Here is a 27,550-nt window from a genome sequence, read left to right as displayed (position 1 = left end):
TCTTCATTACATTCATGCAAATCATCTGGTCTTCCGTGTAGGCAATGATTATTCCTGCTTCTAAGGAAGAAGGAATCTTAATTAAGAAGCGATATGCTGTTTTTAATGATGATGGAACCCTTGCTGAGCTTAAAGGTTTTGAGATCAAGCGTAGAGGTGAGCTGAAGCTCATCAAAGTTTTCCAGGTAATGTAATACGTCCCCGCTTTTACCTGCCATAGAATTGGCTTTGTTTTTTCTTCATTGTGGCATGTCTTGATAAAATTATGTTGATGTTATATGGAACCAAATTTTCCTACCAACAGAAAGAAAAAATGAGCCAACTTTATATTCATTTTAGTAGTTAGTCTTGATGCATCTGACTATTTTTTTTTTCCAAATTATCTCCTTCTGTATGTAAAATACTATCTTGTTTGCAGGCCGAGCTCTTTGATAAGTTCCTCCATGGGTCCACCTTGGAGGAATGCTATTCAGCTGTAGCTTCTGTTGCAAACCGCTGGCTCGATCTTCTTGATGTACGTAAATAGTTCGATGTATTGATTTTGATTTTGCTTTGGTCACTAGTTTGAATTTCCCCTTGCTTTGTTTAAAGTATGGCTCTAGGGTTCCTTGTACCAACCCTTTTTCTTTCTCTTTCTTATTTATTTGTAACAGAGGATGTTCATAGTTTCATGATTAGTTCAAGTTTCAAAACAGGGTGTTAGAATTATGGTTAAGTGATTAAACTCACAATTTCCTAATAGCTTAATCTTTTGGAACAATCGGTAATTAATATGGTATCAGAGCAGAAGATCTTGAGTTCGATCTCTGTCTTTACTCTACTTCCCATTTAAAATGTTAATTTCCCACTTGCTTGACCCTCACTTATTAAGGGGAAGTTTAAGCCCATAAGTGAGGGAGAGTGTTAGAATTATGGTTAAGTGATTAAACTCACTATTTCCTGATAGTTTAAACTTTTGGGACAATCGGTAATTTAACACAGGGGTTGCTCAAATTTCCCCATATCTTTTCTTTCATTTCTTATCTCAGAATCAAGGAAAGGATATCGCAGACAGTGAGCTGCTTGACTACATATCTGAGTCAAGCACTATGAGCAAGTCCTTAGCTGACTATGGTGAACAAAAGTCATGTGCAGTGACGACTGCAAGACGCCTTGCTGATTTTCTTGGTGATGCAATGGTTAAAGATAAAGGACTCCGCTGCCAGTATATAGTTGCACTAATGTCTCCAATTCAAAGAGCTTTGCATAATTGAATGTCCCAAGCTAAGCGGTGGTCTACCCAGTCAGCTTCCCTCTTTAATCAGACTTGAAATTGAAGAATGTCAGCAACTCGTTGCTTCAGTTCCTAGAGCTCCAACTCTCAATGAATTGCAATTAAGTGATTGTGATAAGGTTGTGTTGAAGGAATTACCACCCAAGTTGGATTACCTCTCTATTAGAGGAGGTCGCATCTTCTTGCAGTCGTTTGCAGAGCTTATGACGTGTCTCGCTGTCCCAGGAAGTGGTGTACCCATTGCATTAAAATCACTTCATATCAATGGAGCATTTCAGATCACAACGGGCCATTACTATCCTTCTCTTGAAAGTTTGACGATAGGGGATGACTCTGACTCACTCTGGTCTTTTCCCTTAGAGTCGTATCCAAAACTCAAATCTCTCTATGTATGGAAAAGTAAAAATCTTGAATCTCTTTTCGTATCAGAGGAATCTTATCGTGATCTTAGTTCTCTCGCTTATTTGGGTATTTACTCGTCCCCTAATTTTGTATCATTTTTTAGTGGAGGTACCTGCGCCCCTAATTTGATCTCGATTTCGATCGTCGGTTGCAACAAGTTAAAGTCATTGCCTGAAAATATGCGCACCCTATTCCCATCGCTTGAGTATTTGGAAGTCAGTTGTTGTCCAAAACTGGAATCATTTCCTGAGGGAGGTTTGCCCTTAAATTTAGTAACACTTGACGTCTCTTACTGCGACAAACTATTTTCCCGGGGATTGCAAGATCTACACTCCCTCAGACAGATCAGGATCTACGGCGATAATTGCAAAGAAGTGGAGTCCTTTACGGAGGAAGCGTTGCTGCCTCCGTATGTTTGTTTTCACAACTTCTCAATATCCTCTGTTTCAAGTCAAATCAACAACCCTTTTGCCTAGTCTCAATATCCTCTGTTTTTTGTTTGGCGTGGCAGAAGGTTCGAACTTGCTGGCTACTGCTACATGAAAGTCAATTCATTGATAATGATTCCCCCCACTCTCTTAATCATTTCCTGTAAAGAAAGAGACTCACACAGATGGAATGAAAGTTCTTGTATTACTTCAATATCAGAGCAACAAGATAATTAGCTAACTATATCAATATATAGCATAACAGGGCAACAAGAAAAAGCGCCAAAACAGCAAAAATAACTAACTCCTAACAACTTAACTAACAATCTAATTCAACTAATCAGTGCTTGACAGCTGGACTTCCTAACAGACTTCTTTCTTTCCTTCACACGTGCTAACTGTGCTGAATTAGTTGATGTCGTTTTCTTCTTTCTTTTGTCGTTTGCTTCACTCTGTCGTTTAGCCACAACTTCAGCTTCAACATTTCCTTTTATCTTTTTACCTTTTTTTAGAATTATAAATAAATAGATAACTAAAATGGACAGAGTAATTTTGTGGTGACCAATGATGGAGCTTATAATTGAAATTTCATTAAGATGTGAACACGTGGCAATTATTTGATAAATATCCAAATCCTAATGGATTTAGCGTATTGGATCTAAGCCAATTCCTTTGCACAGAAGTTTCATTCTTAGTCTCCTCATTCGGACTTGGGAAAATTGGTCACTGTTTTTTTCCCCCCTTTCCTTTAGAAAGATATACCTTGTATAGTTTATTTTATTTTTACCTTCCTTATTGAGAAAATTTTTAAGTACTCCCCATAACATAGTACTCAATTTTCTCACATTCATGATGGATCTTCCATAATTCCTACAAGCATGAGTTTTTCTTTCCCAAATAGAGGTAGAAATTTTATTGAATAGAATAATGAAAGATTACATCAAATCACAATAGTACAGGACGGTGCTTCCCCTTGCCATAGTTGTGCTTGTGAGGGACTTAATATAGTGGTCCTTTAATGTTTTTAGTCAGGTTGAATTTAAGATATATATTATTCATTCCTATGGGATGACACATACGAGTGAACAATTCGTTGAATACGTTGTCATAATTCATGACTTAACTTTCGTATGTATTTGATTTTATAGATATACACACGCACACACTTAAAGATACATATAACAAAAATTTGTGGCAATTCTATCTTCACTCTTACAAAAATAGCAAAAATGGCATTAATGTCTTTATAAAGAGGTTTAAATCTTAAAACTCTAAAATCTTCCACAACCAAAACATTGGAAAGAGTTCCCAAAAAAAAATACTGAAATTTTTTTCCTCTTTCAAGTTGTGAGAAATGGAATGATGATATTATTGTATTTTCGTTCCATACGTTGGATAAAAATTAGCATTAGCCAAACTAGACTCTTTGAGAACATCTTACCAATAAAAAATCTTGTCTATTCAACTCAATAAACTCTGAAGTCTAAACTAAATATCTCCATCAAATATCCTCTCTCTTGCTTTTGATGCCGGAAACATCAACATAAATACAACTAAGCATTCAAAATGGTTTAATCTAATATTTTGTCCATTCAACTCAATTGGACACCAATTATTTCAGTCACAAATAGTTATAAGGTTCTCAATTTTCATACTATATGATCAAGTTGAACATGAAATTTAGTTGTAGAAAGGTGTAAAAATAAAACCAAATATATAGAAAGGTAGAATTTTTTTTTTTTTTTTTTTTTTTTATCACAATTTCCTAATAGCTTAATCTTTTGGAACAATCGGTAATTAATATGGTATCAGAGCAGAAGATCTTGAGTTCGATCTCTGTCTTTACTCTACTTCCCATTTAAAATGTTAATTTCCCACTTGCTTGACCCTCACTTATTAAGGGGAAGTTTAAGCCCATAAGTGAGGGAGAGTGTTAGAATTATGGTTAAGTGATTAAACTCACTATTTCCTGATAGTTTAAACTTTTGGGACAATCGGTAATTTAACACAGGGGTTGCTCAAATTTCCCCATATCTTTTCTTTCATTTCTTATCTCAGAATCAAGGAAAGGATATCGCAGACAGTGAGCTGCTTGACTACATATCTGAGTCAAGCACTATGAGCAAGTCCTTAGCTGACTATGGTGAACAAAAGTCATGTGCAGTGACGACTGCAAGACGCCTTGCTGATTTTCTTGGTGATGCAATGGTTAAAGATAAAGGACTCCGCTGCCAGTATATAGTTGCATGTGAACCTAAGGTATGTTCCTTTTTTTCTTTTTAGCTTCAGGAATGTGAGCTTTATGGATCCTTCCATGTGTGTACTTAGCCAGTGAAGTTTCTTCTGATATCATATGGTCATTATCAGTGCAAAAATCAAGGGAACAATCAGAAATAGGCTTCAGTATGGACAATATAGATCCATTCATAAGAACGAAATAGAAATTCTCTTGGATTAGGTAAAATACCATTGGCTATATGATGGCAGCTCTTGGTATATTAATTGTGATTAATTTAACATTTGGCATGAATTTTGTTAGCATTGATGATATATTTATCACCTTTGTTGTCCTGGAAGGGTATTCTCATGGTAGGCTTGGGATTTTGTGGCTGTTGTTGTCTTTCACCCAATTTGTGTTGCTGATCTACTTTACACTTGAAAGATTGATAAGCTGAGAAAGACATTCCAAATCGCATAATGAAAGAGCAATTTTATACTCTTCAGGATCTTGGCAGTAAAGCCAACGATCCTATTATAATGGGTTTGCTGCCCTTGTCACCATCAGAAACATTATTGTTAGTGCCAACCTTTGCCTTTCCATCAACGTGTTTGACTCAATTTCATCCATGCCTCTGACCCCAGCTAAACTTTGTATAATGTCAGCTTGATTTAAATTGCTCTTTTCCAACTCTTAGGCTAGCATAATCTATTCCTCATGTGAAAAGCCTACTTGATCAAAGTTTTAAATCAATCACTCAATAATACATCCTTTATTTCATCCTCTCATATGAGCTATTGATTCTCATTGAAGTGTATTTTAACATGGACAAGTTTTCAGCCTATCATCATCATGTTTAAATTTTCCCTGTGAGGTCAAAGGTGTTGTTAGCTTTGTTGGATGCTGCACATATCAATCTCTCCTATTATCATGCATATACAAGTATGGATATATCAGAAACAAAGCTACTTTGATTTGAGGATGTCTGAGATAGCAAAAACAATGGGAGATTCTTGGTAATTAGGAAGAAATAGGAGGCCGGGCCTCCCTTTGTTTTTGCTATCTCAGACATCCTCAAATCGAAGCAGCTTTGTTTCTGATATGTCCATACTTGTATATGCATGATAATAGGAGAGATTGTTTCATCTCTTTGTTTCAGAAACATAGGAGAGATTGTTTCAGAAACAAAGCTGCTTTGATTTTCCCTGCTGTGCTTGTTTCATCTCTTTTTGCTATCTTAGATACTGTTATTGTACTAGACTTGGCATATCTATTTTTTAATTTTCAAATTCCTTTTTTTTGGGTGGGGTTATTTTAATCTAAAGATTGTTTTTGTGTTATGTGAGTAGGGAACACCTGTAAGTGAGCGTGCTGTTCCTGTTGCAATATTTGAAACTGATGCTGGTAAAGTTCTGCCATGGTTTTCTTTAATTTCATTTGCTTCTTGTTTATGTACTAAAGAAAGCATGTACACATTTGAATTCACAGAAATAATGAAGCATTATGTGCGGAGATGGTGCAAAATTTCATCAGATGTGGGCATTCGATCCATTATTGACTGGTCTTATTACAAGCAAAGGCTTAGTTCAGCAATTCAGAAAGTTATTACCATTCCTGCAGCAATGCAAAAGGTTTTGTTGCTTGTTCATTGTTATTTGTTGAAGTCATCTATCTCCCTTTTTCTTTTGTGTGCCTCATGTAAGATGAGTTGAAATTTTCAGGTTGCGAATCCCGTCCCTAGGGTAGTACATCCTGATTGGCTGCATAAGAAGGTTCGCGAGAAGGAGGACAAGTTTCGACAACGCAAATTAGTTGATATCTTCAGCTCGTTGAACAGGGATGAATTTTTGAAAAAGAATAGTGATGCTGCAGGCGCCAATGGTGTGATGAATGAAGAAATTGTTAAAGACTTGGAGGACTTTGGAAACAAAAGCAGAAATTCTGTAAATGGACCTAGACCAATTGTTCGTTGCTATGAAGTTAATAATAGACAAAACTCTGTCAAGACAAATGACCAAGTAGGCTGCCTGCAACAACAAACTGATCATAGGCTACCTGCCCTTTCTTCTGAAAATATTGACAAAAATGTAGATTATCGAGGATGGCTTGAACTGAAGAAAAGAAAGTGGAAAGATACTCTAGAGAGAAGGAAGAGGCAAAGGTATGCTCTTTGTTTCCTATGTACAAAGGCCCATCTGATGGTTTTAGAACTGTTCATACAGATTGGATATTGTACAAATGTGATTCACAATTTGCCTAGTACATCTTTTGTTTTGAGTTTTCTTCCTTACAATAGATCTGATTAATAACATTGAAAGAACTAGTTTACATTTTATTATTTATAAAATGATATTGTTTTTCCATTTGGAGTTTGGCATAGAATTGTGTAACTAAAAGGTCACTCTTATATACTCACCATCTGGACGTTCTTTAAGGAATTGCCCCTTGTTATCACTTCTGAAGGTTGTTAAAGGGAGCACAAGCCATACAGATGACCCTAAGATTAGGCTGACCAAAAATAGGGCCTGTTTTTATTTCCCATGGACAATGAATTGTTTTGTTGTTTATGTGATATGATTTTGTGAAAAAATATATTGTCATCAATGAAGCAATTCAAAAGTGGCAACCATAAACATAAAAAGCTAAATAAGGGAGTTTCTTAATTTCTTAAAAATTGATCCACCCCAACAACTATGGTGGATGACTCCACATCATTTAGGTGGTATGAGAATATAACTGTTCACTTTTCATGGGACTACAAACAGGTCCGTAGTAAATTTTATTTGATTGGCCAAATATGTGGTTCTACCCACCAACTAGATGTAGAACTTCAAATGAACTGTGATATGTATGCAAGTCTCTTAATGTGAGCTTAGATATTTTTTCCTGATGATGTTGCTAATCTACTACTTGGTAAAATGGCACTGACTTTAACAGATTGGGCAATTCAAGGACCCCACACCATGGTAAAGGTGTTCTTGAAGTGCTGGGTGATGTGACAAATCGTAAAGATACTCAGGGCAGGTCTGGTGTCAGTTCATATTTTAAGAGGCATGAAGTAACTCTAACACGCTACCACTGGCAGGTATTGGTTTTAATTCGTTTTAAACACTTAGATGGAATGGTTTGAATTGAAGGTTGATCTCTTCTTTCTATGGTTCAGATTATACAGCTAGTTCCGAGTTCAGGTGGCCAATTTTTTGCTTGGGTTGTTTTAGAAGGAATCATGCTTAAGATTCCAATGACTGTTCCTAGGGTATTTTACCTCAACTCAAAAGCACCTGTAACAGAAGAATTTCTGGGAAGGCGCGTAAGCAAGATTCTTCCTCATGGAAGGCGTAGCTTTAACTTGTATGAGGTATATTTACTGTTAGCTCTTTTAAAGTTACAATAATGGTGCTTTTACCAGATTTTTTCATATGAAAGGTATTTGAGGTTTAATTTTCTTCTTCTTTGAGGAGTTATTAATAGGTTATAATTGATGAAGATCAATTTAGAAAATATAGCAAAAAACTTGCAGCCCTCCTTGCAGACCCTGAAGTTGAGGTCAGTATGCTAACCTATAATCATTTAAGAAATTGAAAAAAGCATATATGGTTCTTGTTGCATACCTTGTGCATGATTTCTTATATAGTTATATTACTGTTCTTCACTTCCGTTTAATGTCACAAGTTTCTTAACCTTTTTTTTAAATGGTAATTATGCTTGTGTTATCATGTTGGCTACCAATCAAAAAGAGATTAGTTAGGAAATCTCCTATATGGTTTGAAGTTTGATGTTTTCTGCTTGTGCATTAACAGCATTGTGGGGTATTTTATTTGTAGTTTGCGAACTATCAAAACTAGATTAATTTAATGTATGAGGTGTTGCATCAGCAACTTTATATTTTTTGGCACTTTATATTGTCTTTTTTCAGCTGGCAAAGAGACAATGGGTACAACTTACATCAAACATAAAATTTTAGACTCTATGAGTACTACTTATGATTTCATGATCAGTTGTGTAAGTTGCATCAAATAAGTATAGCAAGTTACATCTACTTTTGTTTAAGATGACATTAAAATTGCTTTAAGGCATTATTGAGGCATTATAGGCATTCTTTTTGGGTCATTCTATTTTTGGAAACTGTAGATATCATAGGGATAATGTATATGCAAGATCTCCCAATAGTGCTCAAATAGTGTGGAAGTTTTTTTTGCATGCTATGTAAAAATTATATTACTTATTAATCCTGTCCCTCTACAACGCTAAGTTTTAAGGGCTTTTATGAATTTCCTTCTTAGCTTTGAAATGTGAGTATAGGCAATAGAGATTTCTTGTAAACTTATTGGTTCCAAGCATCTTAAGTTACTCTAAACAATGGGATTTCTTTCCTGTATTCTTTGCTGTAACACATTTGGAAAGGGTTTAACTCTTAGATGAATGATCCTACTAATGCATTTGCAAATGTAAGTGCACATGTTTGTCTCTTGATTTTGTTTGCCTATTTTTCATCCTTGTTGTGTGTTAGAATTATGGTTAAGTGATTGAATTCCCCATTTTCTAATAATTTAAACTTTTGGGGACAATTGGTAATTTAACATGGTATTAGAGTAGGAGATCTTGAGTTTGATTCTTGTCTCTATACTTCTCCCATTTAAAATGTTTAAAATCCCATGTGTTGGGCCCCACATGTGAGGGGGAGTGTTAAAAATTATGGTTAAGTGATTGAATTCACGATTTCGTAACAGTTGAAGATTTTGGGACTAATTGGTAATTTAACATGATACTTGTGAGGTGATTCTGAGACATAATAGTTCCCCCCTCTATGGTTATTTGTCTATTTATATGTATTTTAACGTCCACTCTAACGTCCCACTCTAAGGGTTGGAATATTGAAATTCAGAACTTGGTTTGTTAATAAGGCTAAAATGACTCATATGCTACCAGTTTTATTTGAGATATCTACTTAAGTGGTTTGACTGGAATGCAATCCTTTGATCAGGGGATATATGAAACAAAGGTGCCATTGGAGTTTAATGCTATCCTCCAGATTGGTTGTGTCTGTAAAGTGGACAAAACAGCTAAGAAAAGAAATATCCAGGATGCCTGGAGTCTGAGTGAACTACACATGAAGACAACAACTGAATGCTCTTATCTGGAGCAATCCATCTCCTTCTTTTACTTGTATCACAGCATCTCTGAAGGACGAGCTATATACATTGGGTATTTTCCTGCATCAAGAACAATATCTGTTGTGGTGGTTAATCCTTATCAAAATAAAGATTTGTCACCATCTTTTCTTGAAAAACAATTCCGTGAAGCTTGCCAAGCTCTATCTGTTGAACCACCTCCTCCTAGAAATGGTGTAATTTTCAAGGTGGACTATGTTGGATATATCATGGATGCTGAAAAGATTTTGCAAAGAGAAATAAATGAGTACAGACATGAACATCACGGACCTACAATTGCTGTTATTGAATGCCCAAACTCTCAATCAATGAAGTCAGGTATACGAGCTCTAGATGATTTCCCATGTGTGACCATTCCTTCCAATGCTCGTGATAGTCACTATCAGGTTCTTGGGTGGCAGCAAGTGGCTGCGAAAATTGGAATGCAACGTTGTGCTGCATCGTCCCAGTGGTTGAATGACAGAATCTCTCTGTCAAGATATGCCCATGTACCAGTGGGGAATTTTGAACTTGATTGGCTTGTATTTACAGCAGATCTCTTCTTTTCAAGAGCACTACGTGATCAACAACAGGTACTTTGGATATCTGATGATGGTGTTCCAGATCTAGGTGGCATTAATGAGGAAGATACCTGTTTTGCTGATGAGGTCCATCAACCTGTTCTCACATACCCTGGTGCATATAGAAAAATAACAGTGGAGCTAAAGATTCATCACCTGGCTGTAAATGCTCTTTTGAAAAGCAACCAAGTGAATGAAATGGAAGGAGGTGCTTTGTTAGGATATGACCAGGACATGCATTCTGGAGCACCTGTTCAGAATGAACATGTTGGCTTTGATGAGGATACCGCATGTGCACCTGCATTTCGTGTCCTAAAACAGTTGATCCAAAGGTGCCTTGCAGATGCAGTTACGTTTGGAAATGTATATGCTGATGCAATATTGCAACATCTATATCGATGGCTCTGCAGGTTGCAGCATCTTAACTCTGATTTGCATGCCGTCTTGTTTTTGGATCATATAATTACTAGTTTCATTTTTATGTTGCAGCCCTGAATCAAAACTTCATGACCCAGCTCTTCACCGCATACTTCACAAGGTAAATACTTGTTGGATTGCATAAGATTTCCTTGTAACACCAGAAAGTAGTCTAGGCTGCACATAGAGCTTTAAGGTTACTCTAATATACTTTTTGTTTTACTTTGTATGAGGTTTTGTTACATGGCACATTCCTTGAGATTATCTTTATTTAAGCTTCCACCTCTTTAAAGTTTAGCATTTATGTCAAAGTATTAATTAATGGAAGATGCGTATATTTCAATGTATTTATTAGTAAAGTTCAAAGAATTTGTATGACTCTCTCTCTCTCTCTCTCTCTCTCTACACACACACACACACATAAAATTTACACCCTATAATTGTCATTTTAGTCCATCAAACTTAAAGTTTTTCATTTTATTCCATTTAACACCTTAGTAGCCTAAGGTTATACCATGTAACGCATTCTTAGAGAAAAACAAATTTAAACACAATCCAACAAAAAGAATTTAACACACAATCAAGAATATAATAAGAATAATTATGTTCTTAAGTTGGAAAAGTAATTAAATATTTGCCAATTTATGCAAGCAATATTACAATAGGTTCATATTCTAAATTATATTAATCTTAAAAATTACAATACTTAATGAGTATTATAAATTTCCCTTTTTTAATGGCATGTAAATAATTGAAGCTTATTTCTCAAATATTATATTACTTAACAAGTATTATAAATTGGTCATAAAAATAATTTCTTATAAAATATTTTGAAATGAACTTATAACATACGTGCGTATCGCACAGGACATCAGCTAGTTATAATAATGATTTGAATTCTTTTATTTGTGAAAAAAAAAAAGATCTTTCACAATGAATTGGATTTCTCATAATTGTATACCTTGCGAGATATGGTGATTCATTTAATATGTGAATTTTATCTAAATCAAGTCCTAATCAATTGATCTGACTTCTTTTGGTTGTTTTTAATATCTACAGGTAATGCAAAAGGTGTTTGCATTATTGTTGGCCGAGTTACGGAAATTAGGTGCCACAATTATTTTTGCAAACTTCTCAAAGGTTATTATAGACACAGGCAAATTTGATCTCTCTGCTGCCAAAGCTTACTGTGATAGCTTGCTTAAAACTCTGCAAAAGAGGTTGGTCTTGACAAAGAATTTAAGTAGATTTATTGCCATTGTCTTCTGTCATGTAATTCATCTTTGCTATTTTGTAGAGACTTGTTTGAGTGGATTGAGCTTGAGCCAATGAACTTCTGGCATTCTTTGCTTTTCATGGATCAGGTTTGTTTACTTTCTCCTTGTTTATAACTTAGATTGCACTTCCTAGGATTTTTATGGCTTTCTCATTATTCTTTGGTTGTCTTTGGTCTCCCCTCCCCCTTTTGTTTTCCATAAATTGGTAAAAGATTATTTCTTAGATCTTACATAAGTATCCATCTCATTGGGTAGTTCACAATTTATTTGCCACATAATTCTGGAGGACCTTCAATTTTTCATAAATTGTCATATTAAGAGGCATTTGAGGTACAGATGCAAGAAATTAGTAAAGCTAAAACTGACCTTTGGACGGGCTTTTTGCTTAGCTTGAAATTCGGTAGGCCTTGCTAGGTTTTAGATTGCATAAACCCTAGTTAAAAAAAAAAAGCATTTAAGTCATGCTTTGATGCCTCTTATCTGTTTGGTGACTGGTCAGTCTTGTGTCAGTTTCTAGACTAGAATTTGAAGATCCTTGTGCTGGAGTAAACATCTTAATTATAAAGTCGCTTTTTTGATCTTTTGATAGAAAATCAAGTTATCCACATGATAAAATTACAAGACGATAAGAATATGAAAAATGAAAACGAAAAATGTGTCATCTATCAACAACAACAAAGACTTTTGTCCCAACACTTTGGGATCTGCGATGGATCCTCAGCAAACTAATTTGGGAGGGCCAAATGTTTTCTTGTCTGCTAATATATCTTATCCAACTTCATAGTTTCTGTCATGTCCTTAATAATCATGTCCATTTTGTTACTTCTTCTATGCTTTTGATCCCCCAACTTGAATCAGTTGACTCTTTCTCACTAGTGCATTAATAACTCTTCTTTGCCCTTGATCAAACCATTTCAAATGACTTTCCCTCATTTTCTGATCAATAGAAGCCATCTCTTTAAATGGATTTCTTCATTTTGTATCATGTCTTTTCTTGTTTTCTACGTATTCATCCTAACATTCTCATTTCAACTTTACTCATTTTATTAACATGTTACTTCTTAGTAGATCATCATTCAATACTATATAACATAGCTGGTCCTATAACAGTCTTATAAAACTTTCACTTTAACTTGAGGTATTCTACAATCACACATTATTCCTGATGTGTTTCTCCAATCTCCATTTCATTCACCTTACTCTATGTTGTGATTCACATCCTCTTTGATCTCTTCATCCTTACGAATTTTTTTATCCAAGATAAAGAAAGAACGCAATCTTTGATATCTCATGACCATCCAGTTTTATAAGGCTTGCATCTTTGTTTCACTAAGGCTATGTTTGTTTGGGCGGAAAGGGAGGGAAGAGAAGAGAAAAGAAAAAAGGAGGGAAAGGAAAAAAGAAAGGGGAAAGAAAATATTTCTTTTATGTGTGTTTAGATGAAGAGTGGAAGAGAAAGGAGAGAGAAGGAATAAAAAAATAATAATTAAACTTTATTTTATAATTGGGCTTGTAAATTATAAATTCGTAATTAATTATGAGGATATAAAGGTAATTTCACAAAAAAATAAAAATTCTTTAAGGCTATAAGAGTAATTTTAAGGATTTGGAGGGAAAGTAAAAAAAATAAAATATTGGTGGATCCATATAAACAATTTGTCTCCACACTTCCTTTCTCTCCTCTCTTTCCTTCCAATCAAATGATGATAAGTCCTTTCTCTTCCCTTCTGTCCTTCATTTTAATCAAACATGTAAATGTACCCTCCATGTTCTCTGTTTTTGGTCCTACTTAACCTAAAGCATTTAGATTCTAAACTATCCTTCCAAATCTTTAAAACGATTTTGATTCCATGTTATCCACTAAAACTATATGATCTGCAAAGTGCATATACCAAGGGAAAAACTCAAATATTCTACATTCTTATTCATACCAAGGGAATATACATAAATGAAAGTTTTGTCTTATACCTAAAAATTTTATTCCTCAAATATTTATTTGAGTGGATGGATGCTTCAAGTCTATTCTCCTTTGCAAGTTTAATTAAAATTCTTGACGGTTGTAATTTCAAAGTTAAATGTTGATACTTCCTGTGTACATGGGTTGTACCCCTTTGTGTTTATCTAATGAAATATTTACTTATAAAAAAAGTTTATTCTTTTTTTTCTTTATTACCTTAATCATATTCATTAGCAAACTAGACTCCATTTGATTTATGGTTGCTTTAACTTTTAATGATAGTATAACTATGGTGGAATTCCGGCCAAAGCTGATGATATTGTACCTGATGAATCTCAAGTGGATATCGTGTCAAGCTGGAATATTGCTGAATACTTACCCAAGAAAATTCAGGTAAGCTTCCCAGTGATGTTTTTACTTACAGTGAAAGGAAGCTAGGGGAATATCAATATCAGTATCATACAAAATTTCTATTTTTAGTGCATTCATATACTTCCCAGACTGACTGGTTCAGTCATTTTGTGTTCTTCCTGCAGGATCATTTTGTTTTTATCGTCTCTCAGTTTATGTATATTCCCTGGAGTTATGCACAAAAGCAAGCTGCAATTAGAGCCTCTTTGCAGGATGGCAACTTGTCTACTCCGTCAGTGACTGTTGCAGGTGCTGAGAATTTTGAGTCACATATGACAGAATATCTAAAAGGGCAGGTATGAATAAGAATGCTTGTGACCAAAGGTTGTATGACTTTTGATTCCTCAATGTGGGTAAATACTAATTGGATTTATGTATTTTTATTAATATTCTACAGATCAGCTCTTACTTCACAGACAAACTTTTGGGTATTGTTCGTGATACCATTCTTCATATGAAGGGGATGAGCAAAACTGAAAATGACCAAAACATATCTTCTGGGTTCCCACAATTTGCTGATAAAACCCACAAAGGGGATGCTGCGCTTGAGTTCATTAAGCATGTCTGCGCTGTTCTGGCCCTAGACCAAAATGTTCAACATGATGTTCTGGTAATACTTTTTCTATTGATTCAGGCATTATACTATGTATATAGTGTTTGTTTGGCAAAGATTATTTTTGCCAACTTATTTTATTATTCAATTTATTTTTGGTATTATTCATAGGTTCTACTATACTATTTCAGTTAACTTTTACCTTTGTCTATAGTACTTTCAGCAAAATGTTTACAGTTTCAGTAAAATAAGCGAATCCCAAATACACCCATAATATGTAGACGTGATATTTTTACTTAGAATGATATAATACAAGGGAATGTTTGTCCAGTATGCTTAATATAAACATTTGCAAAGTAACCCAGTAAATAGATGTTTGATCCAGTGATTTGTGGGTTTTACTAGTTCTCTATTCTTTTTACCCTTTTCCCATCGGAATGCTCTCACTTTCTAGGAGTAATTGTTAAATGGTATAAGTTTTGGTGTAACCTCATAGTTTTTTATTTCATATATTCCTTTTATTTTGTTTTTTTTTGCTCATTTTATCTGTTTTGCTTAAGGTTTTCAATTATTTTAAGATTTTACAATATTAGATTATCAAATTTGATTTAGTTTTCTATTTCAATATTGTAGAATCATATGATTTTCAAGTCACTTTTGAAGACCGTAATATCTTTTCTGGAATTCTGGTTCTAACAAGGTTGTTCTCACCTGAGATTTTTAACAAATAATGCATAAGCTAGAGCTTTAGCATTAAAATTTGATGTATTTTCATGAGTTTGATCACAGAGCCTATTTTGTGATTTCATCATTGTAATACATCTAAGATATATAAATTAAAATGTTACACAGATGAACTAATGGTCATGACCACATGCCATGAAACATTAATTTTAACTTAGTCATTTGTCATCTACCCAATGCAATTCCTGATTCTGCATCATATTATAATTATTATAATAACAATTTGCATGCTTGCTTCTGTTGGCTGACTGGTTGACAATTGAATGATAGGGCTCTAGATATTGAAAATTGAGGAATATGAATCAGGTTACTGATGCATCAATATGCATATGTACATATACCTATCAACAAAAGAAATATGCAGATATACATTTGAGGTTGGAATAATTGGAATTTTCTTTTCTCATGCAACCTTAATATTTCGCTGGTTTATGGTTTAAACTGTGTATTATGTGCAACTGAACTCTTCCACACTTACTCATCTTCAAAAGCTCAACTCTTCTGACAATTGGTACAGGTTGAAATGATTTTCCTTACGGGTTTCCTTGGTCAGTAAAGTGATATCTTGTTCATGTGCCCATATTCCACAGGTGATGAGAAAGAATCTTTTAAAATTTGTGCGTGTGAGGGAGTTTGCTCCAGAAGCTGAGTTTCATGATCCTTGCCCATCCTTCAATTTATCAAATGTCATTTGCAGGTAAGAGATTTTCTTAAGAGGTTGCCAAAAAATCCAGTGCTTTATTTTTCCTTCAAGTTGTACTATTGGGAGTCGATAGGAGATAATTAGTGATTGGAAAAGTATACAAAAGAGGGAACATGTCCATAAATAAAAGAAAGCATACAATGCCTGTCCAAATGATATACAAATAAAGTTGGTAATAGCACATACGCCCAGTGGGTTTTGATCTTGCAACCACACCCCCAACCTTGTTTTTAGATTTAAGATAGAGCTAATTGGCCAAACAGGCCTGTTATCATGACCATAATGACCTTACTCACCCTCTCTTTAATGTGAATAAAAAAAAATGCAAAGCTATCATTTAAGTGCTTCTAAGTTGAGTACAAGTGACTTTGACAAGAAGAGGTTGATGCTAGAAGCACAAAGAAATTTTTGTTTTGTTTTTGAAAGTCAACTGTATTTTATGTTTAATATTATTAGTTAATTAGGTTACTAGTAATTTTTATTTAATTTTCTAGAGTTGCGGTTAGTTTTGTAATTGAATAACTGGCTTTCCTAAGTTAACTAGAATTAGGGTTTAGTCCTAGCAGTCTATATAAGCTTGCTATTTTATTCCTATGGATATATGTTTGATTGATTTATAAAATCTCTCTGGAATTTTTCCAACAGTCCAGTGTTAATTCCAATTGCTCTAGGTGCTGACTGCTAGGTTTGTTCTCCCATGCTTGGTGTTGCTCTTAGGTTATCTATACTCTCTCTCTCTCTCTCTCTCTCTCTCTGGGTTAAAAAATTCATTAAGATAAAGAACATTGGTCAATGTTTTTTTGGAATATATCTGATAGTATGGGAGTGGGGAAGTAAAGGTGGGGGGGTATTTGAATGCTTGATATCTTTGTTGGAAACAATAGGAGATGCTAGTTGAGTTGCAAGGCTCTTGGTAAGAACATTAGTCAATTATTACAACCATAAATAGGTTTAGAGTGAAAATTAGAAATCATAAATTATTTGATGATTTTATGTCTAAAACATAGAAGGTGGTTCTCTGTTTGCTAGATTCAGTTAGACTGCATTACTCTCAGGTTACTATGATACATCAACTTTGCTCATTTACCTCAATGTTGCTACATTTGCAATTTAATCTTATGAGTATCAAATGAACATGACCATATTTTGCATTGATTTTGGGGATCAAATTTCTCCCCAAATGATATATTTCATTTGGATAATTGAAAGGACGAACTTTACACAAAAGGATAGCCAACTTATGGGTGTGATGTGTAGCTAGACTAACATAAATGGACATAAGAACTGTGATGACTAAGTTTCCCAGGTCTGGCTTCACCTCTTGAATTTCTTTCTGAATGACATTGTGAATATTTGTCTGACAAACCAAAGTAGGAAATAAGGTTGGCTGAAATGATTTGCAATATATAGTGAATTCTGAAGGCCCAAATCTGGAAAACCGTTAAACATCACAACTCACTCAAGTGTTTACTATTGCATTGCTACTGGAAGGCATGTAAGATATGCTCTAGATGCTAGTACTTCTGTCTTGGTACAAGCTAGTACCCGCTAGTGAAAGCAATTATCACAAAAAGAGTGTAAAGTTTGTTATGGTATCCTTTAATGACCCTTGCACAAAATCAAATTCGAAAGTTAATTTAATCAATATATAGGAAAAGGAGCCATTCTATGAGAAAGTCATGACTGTACAATTTGTCATAGTGAAACCAGAGTCTGTATCGTGACAGGGGGGGCTGTGGAAGGCTGGATTTCGTGTATTATGTTAAATATATCTGGTAGCTTGTTTAATTTATGCTCTTAGATGCTTGATCCTTGATTGATACACTAAAAAAGTAATAATTTAATCTTTCTTTCTTTTCATTCTCATTGAACTTGTTGGATCCAAATATCATGTTTAACCTTTTCCAAAGTTCAAACTGATCACTGATAAACATTCATTTTTGTGGACAGCTACTGCAATGACTGCAGAGAACTGGACTTATGCCGTGACACAGCTCTACTGGCTCAGGAGTGGCGCTGTGCTGTGCCACAATGTGGCCAACCTTACGATCGTGAGGTCATGGAGAATGCTCTTCTTCAAATTGTACGGCAGAGAGAACGTCTCTACCACTTGCAGGACCTGGTGTGTCTTAGGTGCAATCAGGTGAAGGCTGCACATTTAGCTGAGCAATGTGCATGTGCAGGCCCATTTAAGTGCAAGGAAGATTTGACTGAATTCCGGAGTAAGATGCAGATTTTCTTGAAGATAGCTATTCATCAGAAATTTCAACTTCTCCAGGAGTGTACCTCATGGATTTTAGAACTTCAATAACTATTAACCTATAGTCTCCTATAAATTCAATTGGATGAGTGACCAATGTGGGCAGTTATTAAAAGATGCCTGAAATTGGTGAGCTTAAATTATAATGTTAGGGTTGAAGCTATTGTAGTTGAAGGGAAAAAGAAATGAGGTTTGTATCGCTACTCATGACATAGGCTTAGGAATTGGTTCCTCAATGGGTAGATGTTGATCTCTTTTTTTCGCTCTAGTAAAACTCATGACTCACATTTTCTATCCCCACTTTCCTGGGGGTGGGGGGGATTGGGGTTGGCACAAGATCTTTGGTTAAACGATGTATTGCAATTTTGTTTTCTTTTATTTGTAGATTGTGTATAACGTGTTATATCAGAAACTTGTATATAACTTTGAAATGATTCATTCAATCAATGAAATATAATTTGTATTCAGTGTACAATCCCTGACTACCAAGTTGAGTTGAGTTGAGGCTTTGACAAAAGCAAATGATTTGAGGTGCACACTTTGGATGAAGCTGACTTTAAATGGTTTGCAATGGATACTGGCTTTAATGATAGTTTAGGCAAACTAGATGCTTAACGGTATCCAATGAAAAGGGCTCATGTATCATTTGCCCCTATAATAAGTCCCTTTTAGTTTTACAGATACATTAGTCAATGCATGTGGATATCATGACCTAGAGGTGACGAAGAGTGCAGAAGACTGCTACAAAGAGAATAGCTGAAAATCACCACGGAAGAGATATTTCTTTGGTGGCTCACCAGGTGGACCAAAAGGATTGCAGAAGATCAGGAGAAAAAGTAGCTAGGAAACCATAAAAAGAGACTTGAGTTCTAGATGGCTTTCAGGGTTTTAAGCTTTTTGAATTTTGAGCATTTGCCTAACATTTAAGCATGTGTAGTTGCTGTAACCCGAGATTACCACTTCTGAATATTAAAGAGTTCAAGTTCTGATATCTTCTCATAAGGAAAAAGAAAAAGAAAAAGAAAAATTGTTCTTATTATACAATATTTGATTTGGCTGTTTTATTTGCTTAGTTCTGTCCTTTAAAGGTGCAAGGTTGATGTTGATCCACTTGGTTCTTACCAGAGGCCAAGTGTCACTCAAGCTTTCTTAGAGTACTCGCATCAGATGTGCTAAATGTGCTAAATGCCAAATTTTTGGCACATTTGGCACACCAAACACAAAAACGGAGCTTTATCAGATGTTCCAAATGCCAAAAATTATGCTACATATGAACAGTACCGTTGCAAATTTGCAACGGTACGGACGAAAATGGTATAAGTTTTATTAATTTTTTATTCTCTTTTCTCTCTCCTCTCTCTTCACTTTATTCTTTTCTCTTCTCTCTTTCTCTTTCTCTCTGCCTCTCCGTCTCTGTCTGTGTCTCCTCTTTCTCTTTCTTTCTGATTCTCCCTCTCTTTCTTTGATTGTTGATCTTTCTTTGTGGGCCGAGTTGATTTCGTGGGTGGTGGTGGATCGTCCTTGTTCGTGATTTCATGGGTCTAGGTTGATTTCATGGTTCGGTTGTTCGACAAGTGTGATATGATTTTGGTGGGTTTTGTGGTTTGATTTCAGTGGGGTGATTTGATTTTGTGATTTGGTGGGTTCGTGGGTCTCTGATCGGCGTGGGTCATCGACTAGGAGATCTGTTGGTCATTGGCTTGGGCATCATGGTGGTTGTTTCTAGATTTCGTGTGTTTGGGTTGTGTGAAATGTGATTTGTGGCTTGGTCGGTGGTTGATTTGTGGGGGTGGCCGGTGGTTGTGGCTGTGTAGTGTTTGTTTGAGTTTTTTTTTTTTTGGTAGCAATGGCTGATATTGGTGGTGGTGGTTGATCTATGGGGGTGGCTGGTGGTTGTGGTTGTGGCTGTGTAGTTTTTTTTTTTTTTTTTTTTTTTTTTTTTTTTTTTTTTTTTTTTTTTTTTTTTTTTTTTGTAACACTGGCTAATATTGGTGGTGGTGGTTGATCTGTGGAGATGGCTGATCTGTGGAGGTGGCCGGTGGTTGTGGGTTGTGGCGGTTGATCTGCGAGTGTGAGTTGTTGTTGATGGTGATGATAGGGAGGAGATAATATATTATTTTAATGTGTAGTAAATATTATTTTAATGTATAAAATTAAATGATAAAACATCTGATAAATGAGATGTTATAAAATGATATGGTAAAATAATAAAGTAGGTCTTTGGTATGACAAAATGGCATAAATTTTAACACGGCTGTTGTGGATGCTCTTAGTTCTTACCTCAGTTGGGTATTGCACCTGGCACGCAATACTTCTAATCTTGGCTGTTAATTTAATCTAAGTGTCACTCAAGCTTTGATTTGATTATTGAACTTTTAACTTAGAGATTTCCAAACCTTAAAATTTTGGATGTTTGATATCCAAATTAATACGTAGAATTTAAGTAGTGTTCCTAAGACATGATTTATGTATAACACGAATACTATTGAGTTTCTGCTTTAGAGATATCCAAAGGTTTGGATGTCTAATATCCAAATTGATACGTAGAACTAAAATAGTGTTCTTAAGACATGATTTCTACATAACATGAATTCTGTGATTTTTTACCTTAGAGATATCTAAATTGATATGTAGAACTAAAATTGTGTTCTTGAGTTAAGACACGATTTATGTATAATATGACTACTATTAAATTTTTGCCGTAGAGATATCCAAGTAGAAGGTGAAGCAAATGATTTTATTATACGCCCATGTTCTACTCAATAACTTCGAAGCTCATAAATTATAATGTTATTATTATTATTATTTTTTTTTTTGAGAGCCAAACGGAAAAGGTAAAAGGGGGTTCAAGTATTTGTAGGATCATTTCTTAAGGAAAAAAAAAAAAAAAAGCTCACGAGAAGGACATGCGATTCTAAGTCTCAACGCCTATATTCATCTCCACAATCACCAATCACTCTAAGAAGATCTTTCCCTTTTTTCGAGATTTCTTGTATGCTGTTTACATCATCATTGTCAAGAACGAGAGAAAAGACAGCATTTGACTCTTGAATATGGTCTGACAGCCCAAGTCTAACACCTATCATCGATCCTGCCACTGCTGGCTGCAGTTTCGCAAATCAAACTAATCAAAGGTGACTTCACAATGTGGCTTATCGAAAGTCAAATAGATTCAAGCTTATAATAAAGTGGGTGAATCGATTTTACCTGATCTAGTATATATTTCACGGCAACAGTTGGGATTGAGACCCCATGTTTAGAAGCTACTTTTTTAAGTGTTTGAAGCAGTACTTGGAACTGGCTCCATCCTCCCCAGGCATCAACCATCTGCAATATATTGCAAACTTTCTATCAACATCATGCACAACATTTTAAATTCCCCTTAAAACCACACACACACACACACACACACAAACCCCAACAAAAAAAGAAAAAGAAAAAAAAAGACTCCCACTCCCCGAATAGTATTACAAATTTCCAGATCACCATTATTCATCCAAAAAAATAAATTCCAAGATCACTATTGACAGGATATTTCTGTTCAGGAACATCATACCCTTTTATACTTTTGGAGGGAGGGTGTGTTTAATGAAGGGCCAGCAAAAGGAATGGACAAGTTGGTGTCAAGGAACTTCTCAGATAACAAACCACCCATTACTGTTCCATACCTGCATCAGAATTTTTTATCTTAAAAAAGAGAAATGCAAAAGAATGCTTAGTTGTCTGCCAGAGACTAAAATATTTTACCAAAATGAACATCGAAGTTGGTCATTCCCTCCAAGACTAAATTTAGATTATCACACTAACAAGGAATTTTTGGCCAATTAATGAGCAAAAAAATGCAGGAAGAGCCAAACTTTTGTTGTTTTTTCAGAAAAAAGACTCATGTTATATTACTGACTACATCCTATAGTAGAGGGTAATGATTGATAGACAATATTACTCTGTGCATGTGTATTGAGAGAGAGAGAGAGAGAGAGAGAGAAAAAAAAAAAAAAAAAGCTCACGAGAAGGACATGCGATTCTAAGTCTCAACGCCTATATTCATCTCCACAATCACCAATCACTCTAAGAAGATCTTTCCCTTTTTTCGAGATTTCTTGTATGCTGTTTACATCATCATTGTCAAGAACGAGAGAAAAGACAGCATTTGACTCTTGAATATGGTCTGACAGCCCAAGTCTAACACCTATCATCGATCCTGCCACTGCTGGCTGCAGTTTCGCAAATCAAACTAATCAAAGGTGACTTCACAATGTGGCTTATCGAAAGTCAAATAGATTCAAGCTTATAATAAAGTGGGTGAATCGATTTTACCTGATCTAGTATATATTTCACGGCAACAGTTGGGATTGAGACCCCATGTTTAGAAGCTACTTTTTTAAGTGTTTGAAGCAGTACTTGGAACTGGCTCCATCCTCCCCAGGCATCAACCATCTGCAATATATTGCAAACTTTCTATCAACATCATGCACAACATTTTAAATTCCCCTTAAAACCACACACACACACACACACACACAAACCCCAACAAAAAAAGAAAAAGAAAAAAAAAGACTCCCACTCCCCGAATAGTATTACAAATTTCCAGATCACCATTATTCATCCAAAAAAATAAATTCCAAGATCACTATTGACAGGATATTTCTGTTCAGGAACATCATACCCTTTTATACTTTTGGAGGGAGGGTGTGTTTAATGAAGGGCCAGCAAAAGGAATGGACAAGTTGGTGTCAAGGAACTTCTCAGATAACAAACCACCCATTACTGTTCCATACCTGCATCAGAATTTTTTATCTTAAAAAAGAGAAATGCAAAAGAATGCTTAGTTGTCTGCCAGAGACTAAAATATTTTACCAAAATGAACATCGAAGTTGGTCATTCCCTCCAAGACTAAATTTAGATTATCACACTAACAAGGAATTTTTGGCCAATTAATGAGCAAAAAAATGCAGGAAGAGCCAAACTTTTGTTGTTTTTTCAGAAAAAAGACTCATGTTATATTACTGACTACATCCTATAGTAGAGGGTAATGATTGATAGACAATATTACTCTGTGCATGTGTATTGAGAGAGAGAGAGAGAGAGAGAGAGACGTTATAAGTTTGACTCCTGTAAGCTGACAAAGCTCCGCCATTTTCTGTTGAGGACGCATGTCAACAATTGAATGTTGCACCTACATTACCCATATGTATTATTACAACAGAATATATGATGTAAGGGAGAACATAAAAATATTAAAAAGTAAAAGCATACAATTGTATCTAGCATATACCTGATTGCTCACAATGGGAATCTTGTTTTCTAGGATTATTTGCAATCTTTCTGTATCGAAATTTGTTAAGGCAACAGTCTTGATTTTACCTGCAATCCACTTGCTGAAATGATCTGATCAAATCGAGAAATGCAATCTGAGATATTAAACTTATTTTAATGAGAAAAATGATACTAACCTTCTTCTTTCAGATCTGTAAGGTGTTTTAGAGCATCGAGGTAACCAGGATTTGAGTAATCCCACCTATTTAAAGTAGAAATTGAGAAAAATGCCATCAGAGAATAACAATTTTAAAATCAGTTTAATACTCTATTTATTGTCTATTAGTTCGGATAAGTTGGACCTAATACAAGGAACATCAATTGTAAGGAACAAAAATTGTATTTTTGAGGTAATAAAGTAGTACAATGTACAAAAACTATAATGTATGGAATAGTAGCAAGAAAGAGAAAAGATAGTGAAAATAGAATTTATTTGGACATGATTGTATACTCTGCCCACATGGTAATTATTTATATTGGAGTTTCCTTGTTCCACAAGTTATAAGTGTCTGACAATGCATGATTTGTCAAACCTTTTGTCTTATGAACTGAACAGTCTGAACCAATACTTACGCAGGGTTAAATGGCATAAGTTTCCAATATAATTACAGTCAAACCAACTTCTATGGAAAAGTACATCCAGAAAATGGTTTCAAAAAAATCCTGCTAGTATCTGGTTTGATGCAGACTGGAATACTCTGTTCTATGTGAAAGTTACCCACCCTGACAACCTTGCTTGCCTCAACAAACATCAATACTAGCATATAATCTATTCCACATACAAATTTTTGACAAATGGAGCCTTTTTCCTCTCTCTCTCTCTCTTTTGGCTGAAAAATGGATCCAGATCAAACAAAAAATTTCATCGAATTTCCAGCTCCCTATTCAAATATAGCATGATCATTTATTGTATATTGGATTACCTACCAAGCACTAAAATAATAGGTATTCTCATCACTAAAAATTATGCAGCCATATCATCAATTATCACATTATGTTAGCTGAGTAGGAAAAAAAAAATATTTATACCAATGAAACTGAAGCATATCCAAGGAAGCCACATCCATTCTCTTCCGAGAAACATTAATACTCTCCCGGACATAGCTACTTGTCATCTTAACAGGTGGAGGCACCCATTTAGTAAGACTGCATCACATAACAGAAGAGGCAAACACACTGTAAGGGTTCCCTTTCTATATTGTCCAACAAAAAGGTTTTAGTTTCTTTCTATTCAACCAAAAAGATGCAAACTGGATTAGTATAATAAGTAGGAGGCACTCACCCTCTTATCTTCTCCAAGAATTCAGGTGGGCGCTCTTGACGAACTCTATTGATGAAGATACCATAAAGATCTTCAGCAGGCCCATCTACAACATCATAACAGTCAAAACAATAAGAAAACAACCCATAATTCCCGAACTTAAATCCAAAAGCAGTTGACTAATTGTCATGAATCCATACATTATGTGTGTGTTTGCCAACAGGTTTTTCTTTTTAACTTTTTAGTTTATTTGCTTACGTACAACCTTTTTAAAGCTCACTTTTTTAAAGTATAACTATACTTAAATCAACTTTCGACAAATAATCAAATAAGCTTTCAGCAAAAAGCTACATCCAAACGAACACTATAATGTGTTGGAATTCAATTGGCACCTTTTAGTGTTTCTAACAGAGACATTGACGGTTCAAATCCCCCGCCCCTAACTATCTAATTATCATAAAACATAAAAGACAATCCAAGAACTACAAAGCATGATTGACTTATTAACTATCTAATCTAAGACATCATTCAAAGTTTTAGACATTCCATAAAATTAGCCAAACAGTAAGTCCCTCTGCATAATAAAAACAGTTAGAAGTAGCATTAGTAGTATACATATATCAGCCATATCAAAAGTGGTGAGTCCAGCATCAGCATATTTAAGCATAGCATCAGTTGCATTGTCCTGATCAATTCTACCCCAGCCGCCGCTCGTCTGCCACATCCCATTCACGACCCGGCAGATATCCAATGAATCCTTCCCATTCTTGACTACAGTTCTTCGATTCTCTTCACTTAACACACACCTTATTGGTCCCAAATTCAGTTTTCGAGGTCTAGTACTGTCTCTTTTGGTTTTTGTTATTGTTGAGTTGAACGTGAAAGTGAATTTGCTCAAGGAATAGTGCAACAACTCTGCCATTTCAAATAAGATAGAAGCAGGTTGTGAAGGTCTCTGCTTTTCTAGCATATATCCTTTTAAACACATACCATGTACAACTAATTTTTGTCCTTATCTCCTACTGTCTCTGCGCCTTTACTTTCTACAAATGTTATCAATTCTGTAATGGTCCCAAAGTTTGTACCAATTTTGCATATAACCCCTCTGTCTCTTTCCTTTTTAAAAAAATATAAATAAATAATACATCTCACATAGTTATTAAACCTGAACTGACTGAGCTAGTTGGGCCAAATCCTTGATACTTAGACGGGTTTGAGTCCGTGCATAAAAACCCAATTAGACCCCCATGAATTCTTTGTAACCCGTTCAACCCGAGTTCTTAAAAAATGTGTACTTCAAATAACTTAAGATTTCAGTTATCAGGATGTTTTAATAGTATTGGTTAATACATTATTTTAAGAAAGTTTTAATACTAAATTTATAAAAAATATAAAAATTTGTCAAAAAAATCTAAAAATATTTACTAAACTAACTTTTTCCCATAACGAATATATCTAATTTTTAAATTTATTTTCATAATAAGTAAATTAACATTTTGGGCATTTTGAGAAAAAGAAAAGAAAAGAAAAGAAATATTATTTCAACAAACAAAACTAAAAAGGTACAAAAACGTAATTAAATAGGAATAGAGGGTTCAAAGTTCAACAAAGCTGAACAGGTGACAAGCAAAAGGCCACGTGGTTTATTTAAAATCCAATAAAAAGTCAGAAAAAGTTTGACACAGCCCAATAGAACCTGCCACGTACAAAGAAAGAAAGAAAGAGAGAGAGAGTTAGGGTTTTGAGTAGTGCTCACAGTGATCGGCCATGTCGAAGGTGGAGAGGCCGGAGTCGGCGTAGCGAAGCATAGCCTCAACGGCGTCGTCTCGATCGATTCGGCCCCATCCCCCACTGGTCTGCCACATTCCGTTGAGGACTCGGCATATGTCGAGGGAATCGTTCCCGTTGGCGAGCGTGACTCGCTGAGTCTCCTCAGTTCGCACGGCGCAGCACTTCACGCTCGCTCGGGGCTGAGTAGTAGTGGTGGTGTAATTGATATGAGAGAGATTGGCAAAGACAGGTTTTACAGTGGCTGCCATTGCCATTGCCATTGCCATTTCCACTATTGTGTGGAGTTTTGTGTTTGTGTGGTGAGGAGTTGGGGATAAAACTCATTGCCCTTTGGATTTGGCGCCTTTAATATATACGTTAGGCTTTTTTTTTTTTTTTGGGGAGTTGCTGCAAAGACACTTATACCCTTACATTATCTTTTCATGCTAGGAAATATCAAATATGAGAGTTTTTATTTATTTTTATAAATTAAATCTCAAATTTATGAAACCGTTTTAATTTGAAGTCCTAATCATGGTTGTTGGAGCATTTTAATATTAAATAATTAAAATGAATAAATGTTATAACATAAATGTAAAGATGTGGGAGATGAGGAGTTAGTGAAAAATGTTTAATCCCACGTTGAAAATGAGAGAGACTATTTTATTCTTTTTAATTGTGGTGATTAATAGGTTAAAGTGTAGTGACTCAGATATTGGGCTAAATATATGCGCAAGGGGGAGGTGAAGAGTGGAGGTATCTTGTAACACCCACTACATCAGAATAATGGACCTAATTAATCAGAATAAATTGGGTAGTAATTTCGTGA

The 27,550-nt window shown here is 35.1% G+C and overlaps 3 protein-coding genes across 3 annotated transcripts in view; 1 reads left to right on the top strand and 2 right to left on the bottom strand.

Annotated features, from left to right (window-relative positions):
• LOC111996722 (DNA polymerase epsilon catalytic subunit A) overlaps nucleotides 1-18,846 on the top strand; it is a 33,558-nt gene extending 14,712 nt beyond the window's left edge. The window contains exons 24-41 of the mRNA XM_065778386.1: nucleotides 42-185; nucleotides 419-514; nucleotides 4,162-4,362; nucleotides 5,671-5,725; nucleotides 5,810-5,952; nucleotides 6,043-6,482; nucleotides 7,259-7,406; nucleotides 7,485-7,679; nucleotides 7,793-7,867; nucleotides 9,306-10,462; nucleotides 10,542-10,590; nucleotides 11,529-11,689; nucleotides 11,767-11,833; nucleotides 13,986-14,096; nucleotides 14,240-14,410; nucleotides 14,512-14,724; nucleotides 16,002-16,108; nucleotides 18,065-18,846. Of these exons, the coding sequence (XP_065634458.1) occupies nucleotides 42-185; nucleotides 419-514; nucleotides 4,162-4,362; nucleotides 5,671-5,725; nucleotides 5,810-5,952; nucleotides 6,043-6,482; nucleotides 7,259-7,406; nucleotides 7,485-7,679; nucleotides 7,793-7,867; nucleotides 9,306-10,462; nucleotides 10,542-10,590; nucleotides 11,529-11,689; nucleotides 11,767-11,833; nucleotides 13,986-14,096; nucleotides 14,240-14,410; nucleotides 14,512-14,724; nucleotides 16,002-16,108; nucleotides 18,065-18,425 (3,894 nt within the window). The 3' untranslated portion in view covers nucleotides 18,426-18,846. The remainder of the gene's footprint in view (nucleotides 1-41; nucleotides 186-418; nucleotides 515-4,161; nucleotides 4,363-5,670; nucleotides 5,726-5,809; nucleotides 5,953-6,042; nucleotides 6,483-7,258; nucleotides 7,407-7,484; nucleotides 7,680-7,792; nucleotides 7,868-9,305; nucleotides 10,463-10,541; nucleotides 10,591-11,528; nucleotides 11,690-11,766; nucleotides 11,834-13,985; nucleotides 14,097-14,239; nucleotides 14,411-14,511; nucleotides 14,725-16,001; nucleotides 16,109-18,064) is intronic.
• A 2,236-nt stretch (nucleotides 18,847-21,082) lies between these two features.
• On the bottom strand, nucleotides 21,083-22,326 carry LOC136069643 (flagellar radial spoke protein 5-like). Its single transcript, XM_065778394.1, has 3 exons — nucleotides 21,931-22,326; nucleotides 21,582-21,701; nucleotides 21,083-21,478 (listed from the first exon to the last, which is right to left on the bottom strand). The coding sequence occupies exons 1-3, from the start codon at nucleotides 22,027-22,029 to the stop codon at nucleotides 21,296-21,298; spliced, it is 402 nt and encodes a 133-aa protein (XP_065634466.1). The 5' UTR covers nucleotides 22,030-22,326; the 3' UTR covers nucleotides 21,083-21,295.
• A 33-nt stretch (nucleotides 22,327-22,359) lies between these two features.
• LOC111996723 (flagellar radial spoke protein 5) lies at nucleotides 22,360-26,949 on the bottom strand. The gene is given in 10 exon segments (XM_024028723.2): nucleotides 22,360-22,588; nucleotides 22,692-22,811; nucleotides 23,041-23,152; nucleotides 23,471-23,550; nucleotides 23,650-23,738; nucleotides 23,828-23,892; nucleotides 24,720-24,836; nucleotides 24,973-25,057; nucleotides 26,708-26,792; nucleotides 26,794-26,949. Coding segments are annotated over 10 exon segments (978 nt in total). The 5' UTR covers nucleotides 26,836-26,949; the 3' UTR covers nucleotides 22,360-22,405.
• Between the last annotated feature and the right edge of the window lie 601 nt (nucleotides 26,950-27,550).

The sequence above is a fragment of the Quercus suber genome, unplaced genomic scaffold (assembly GCF_002906115.3).
Source record: "Quercus suber isolate HL8 unplaced genomic scaffold, Cork oak 2.0 scaffold_182, whole genome shotgun sequence".
In the NCBI taxonomy this organism is placed as follows: domain Eukaryota; kingdom Viridiplantae; phylum Streptophyta; class Magnoliopsida; order Fagales; family Fagaceae; genus Quercus; species Quercus suber.
The sequence above is the reverse complement of the archived record's forward strand: the minus strand, read 5'-3'. Positions and strand labels throughout refer to the sequence as shown.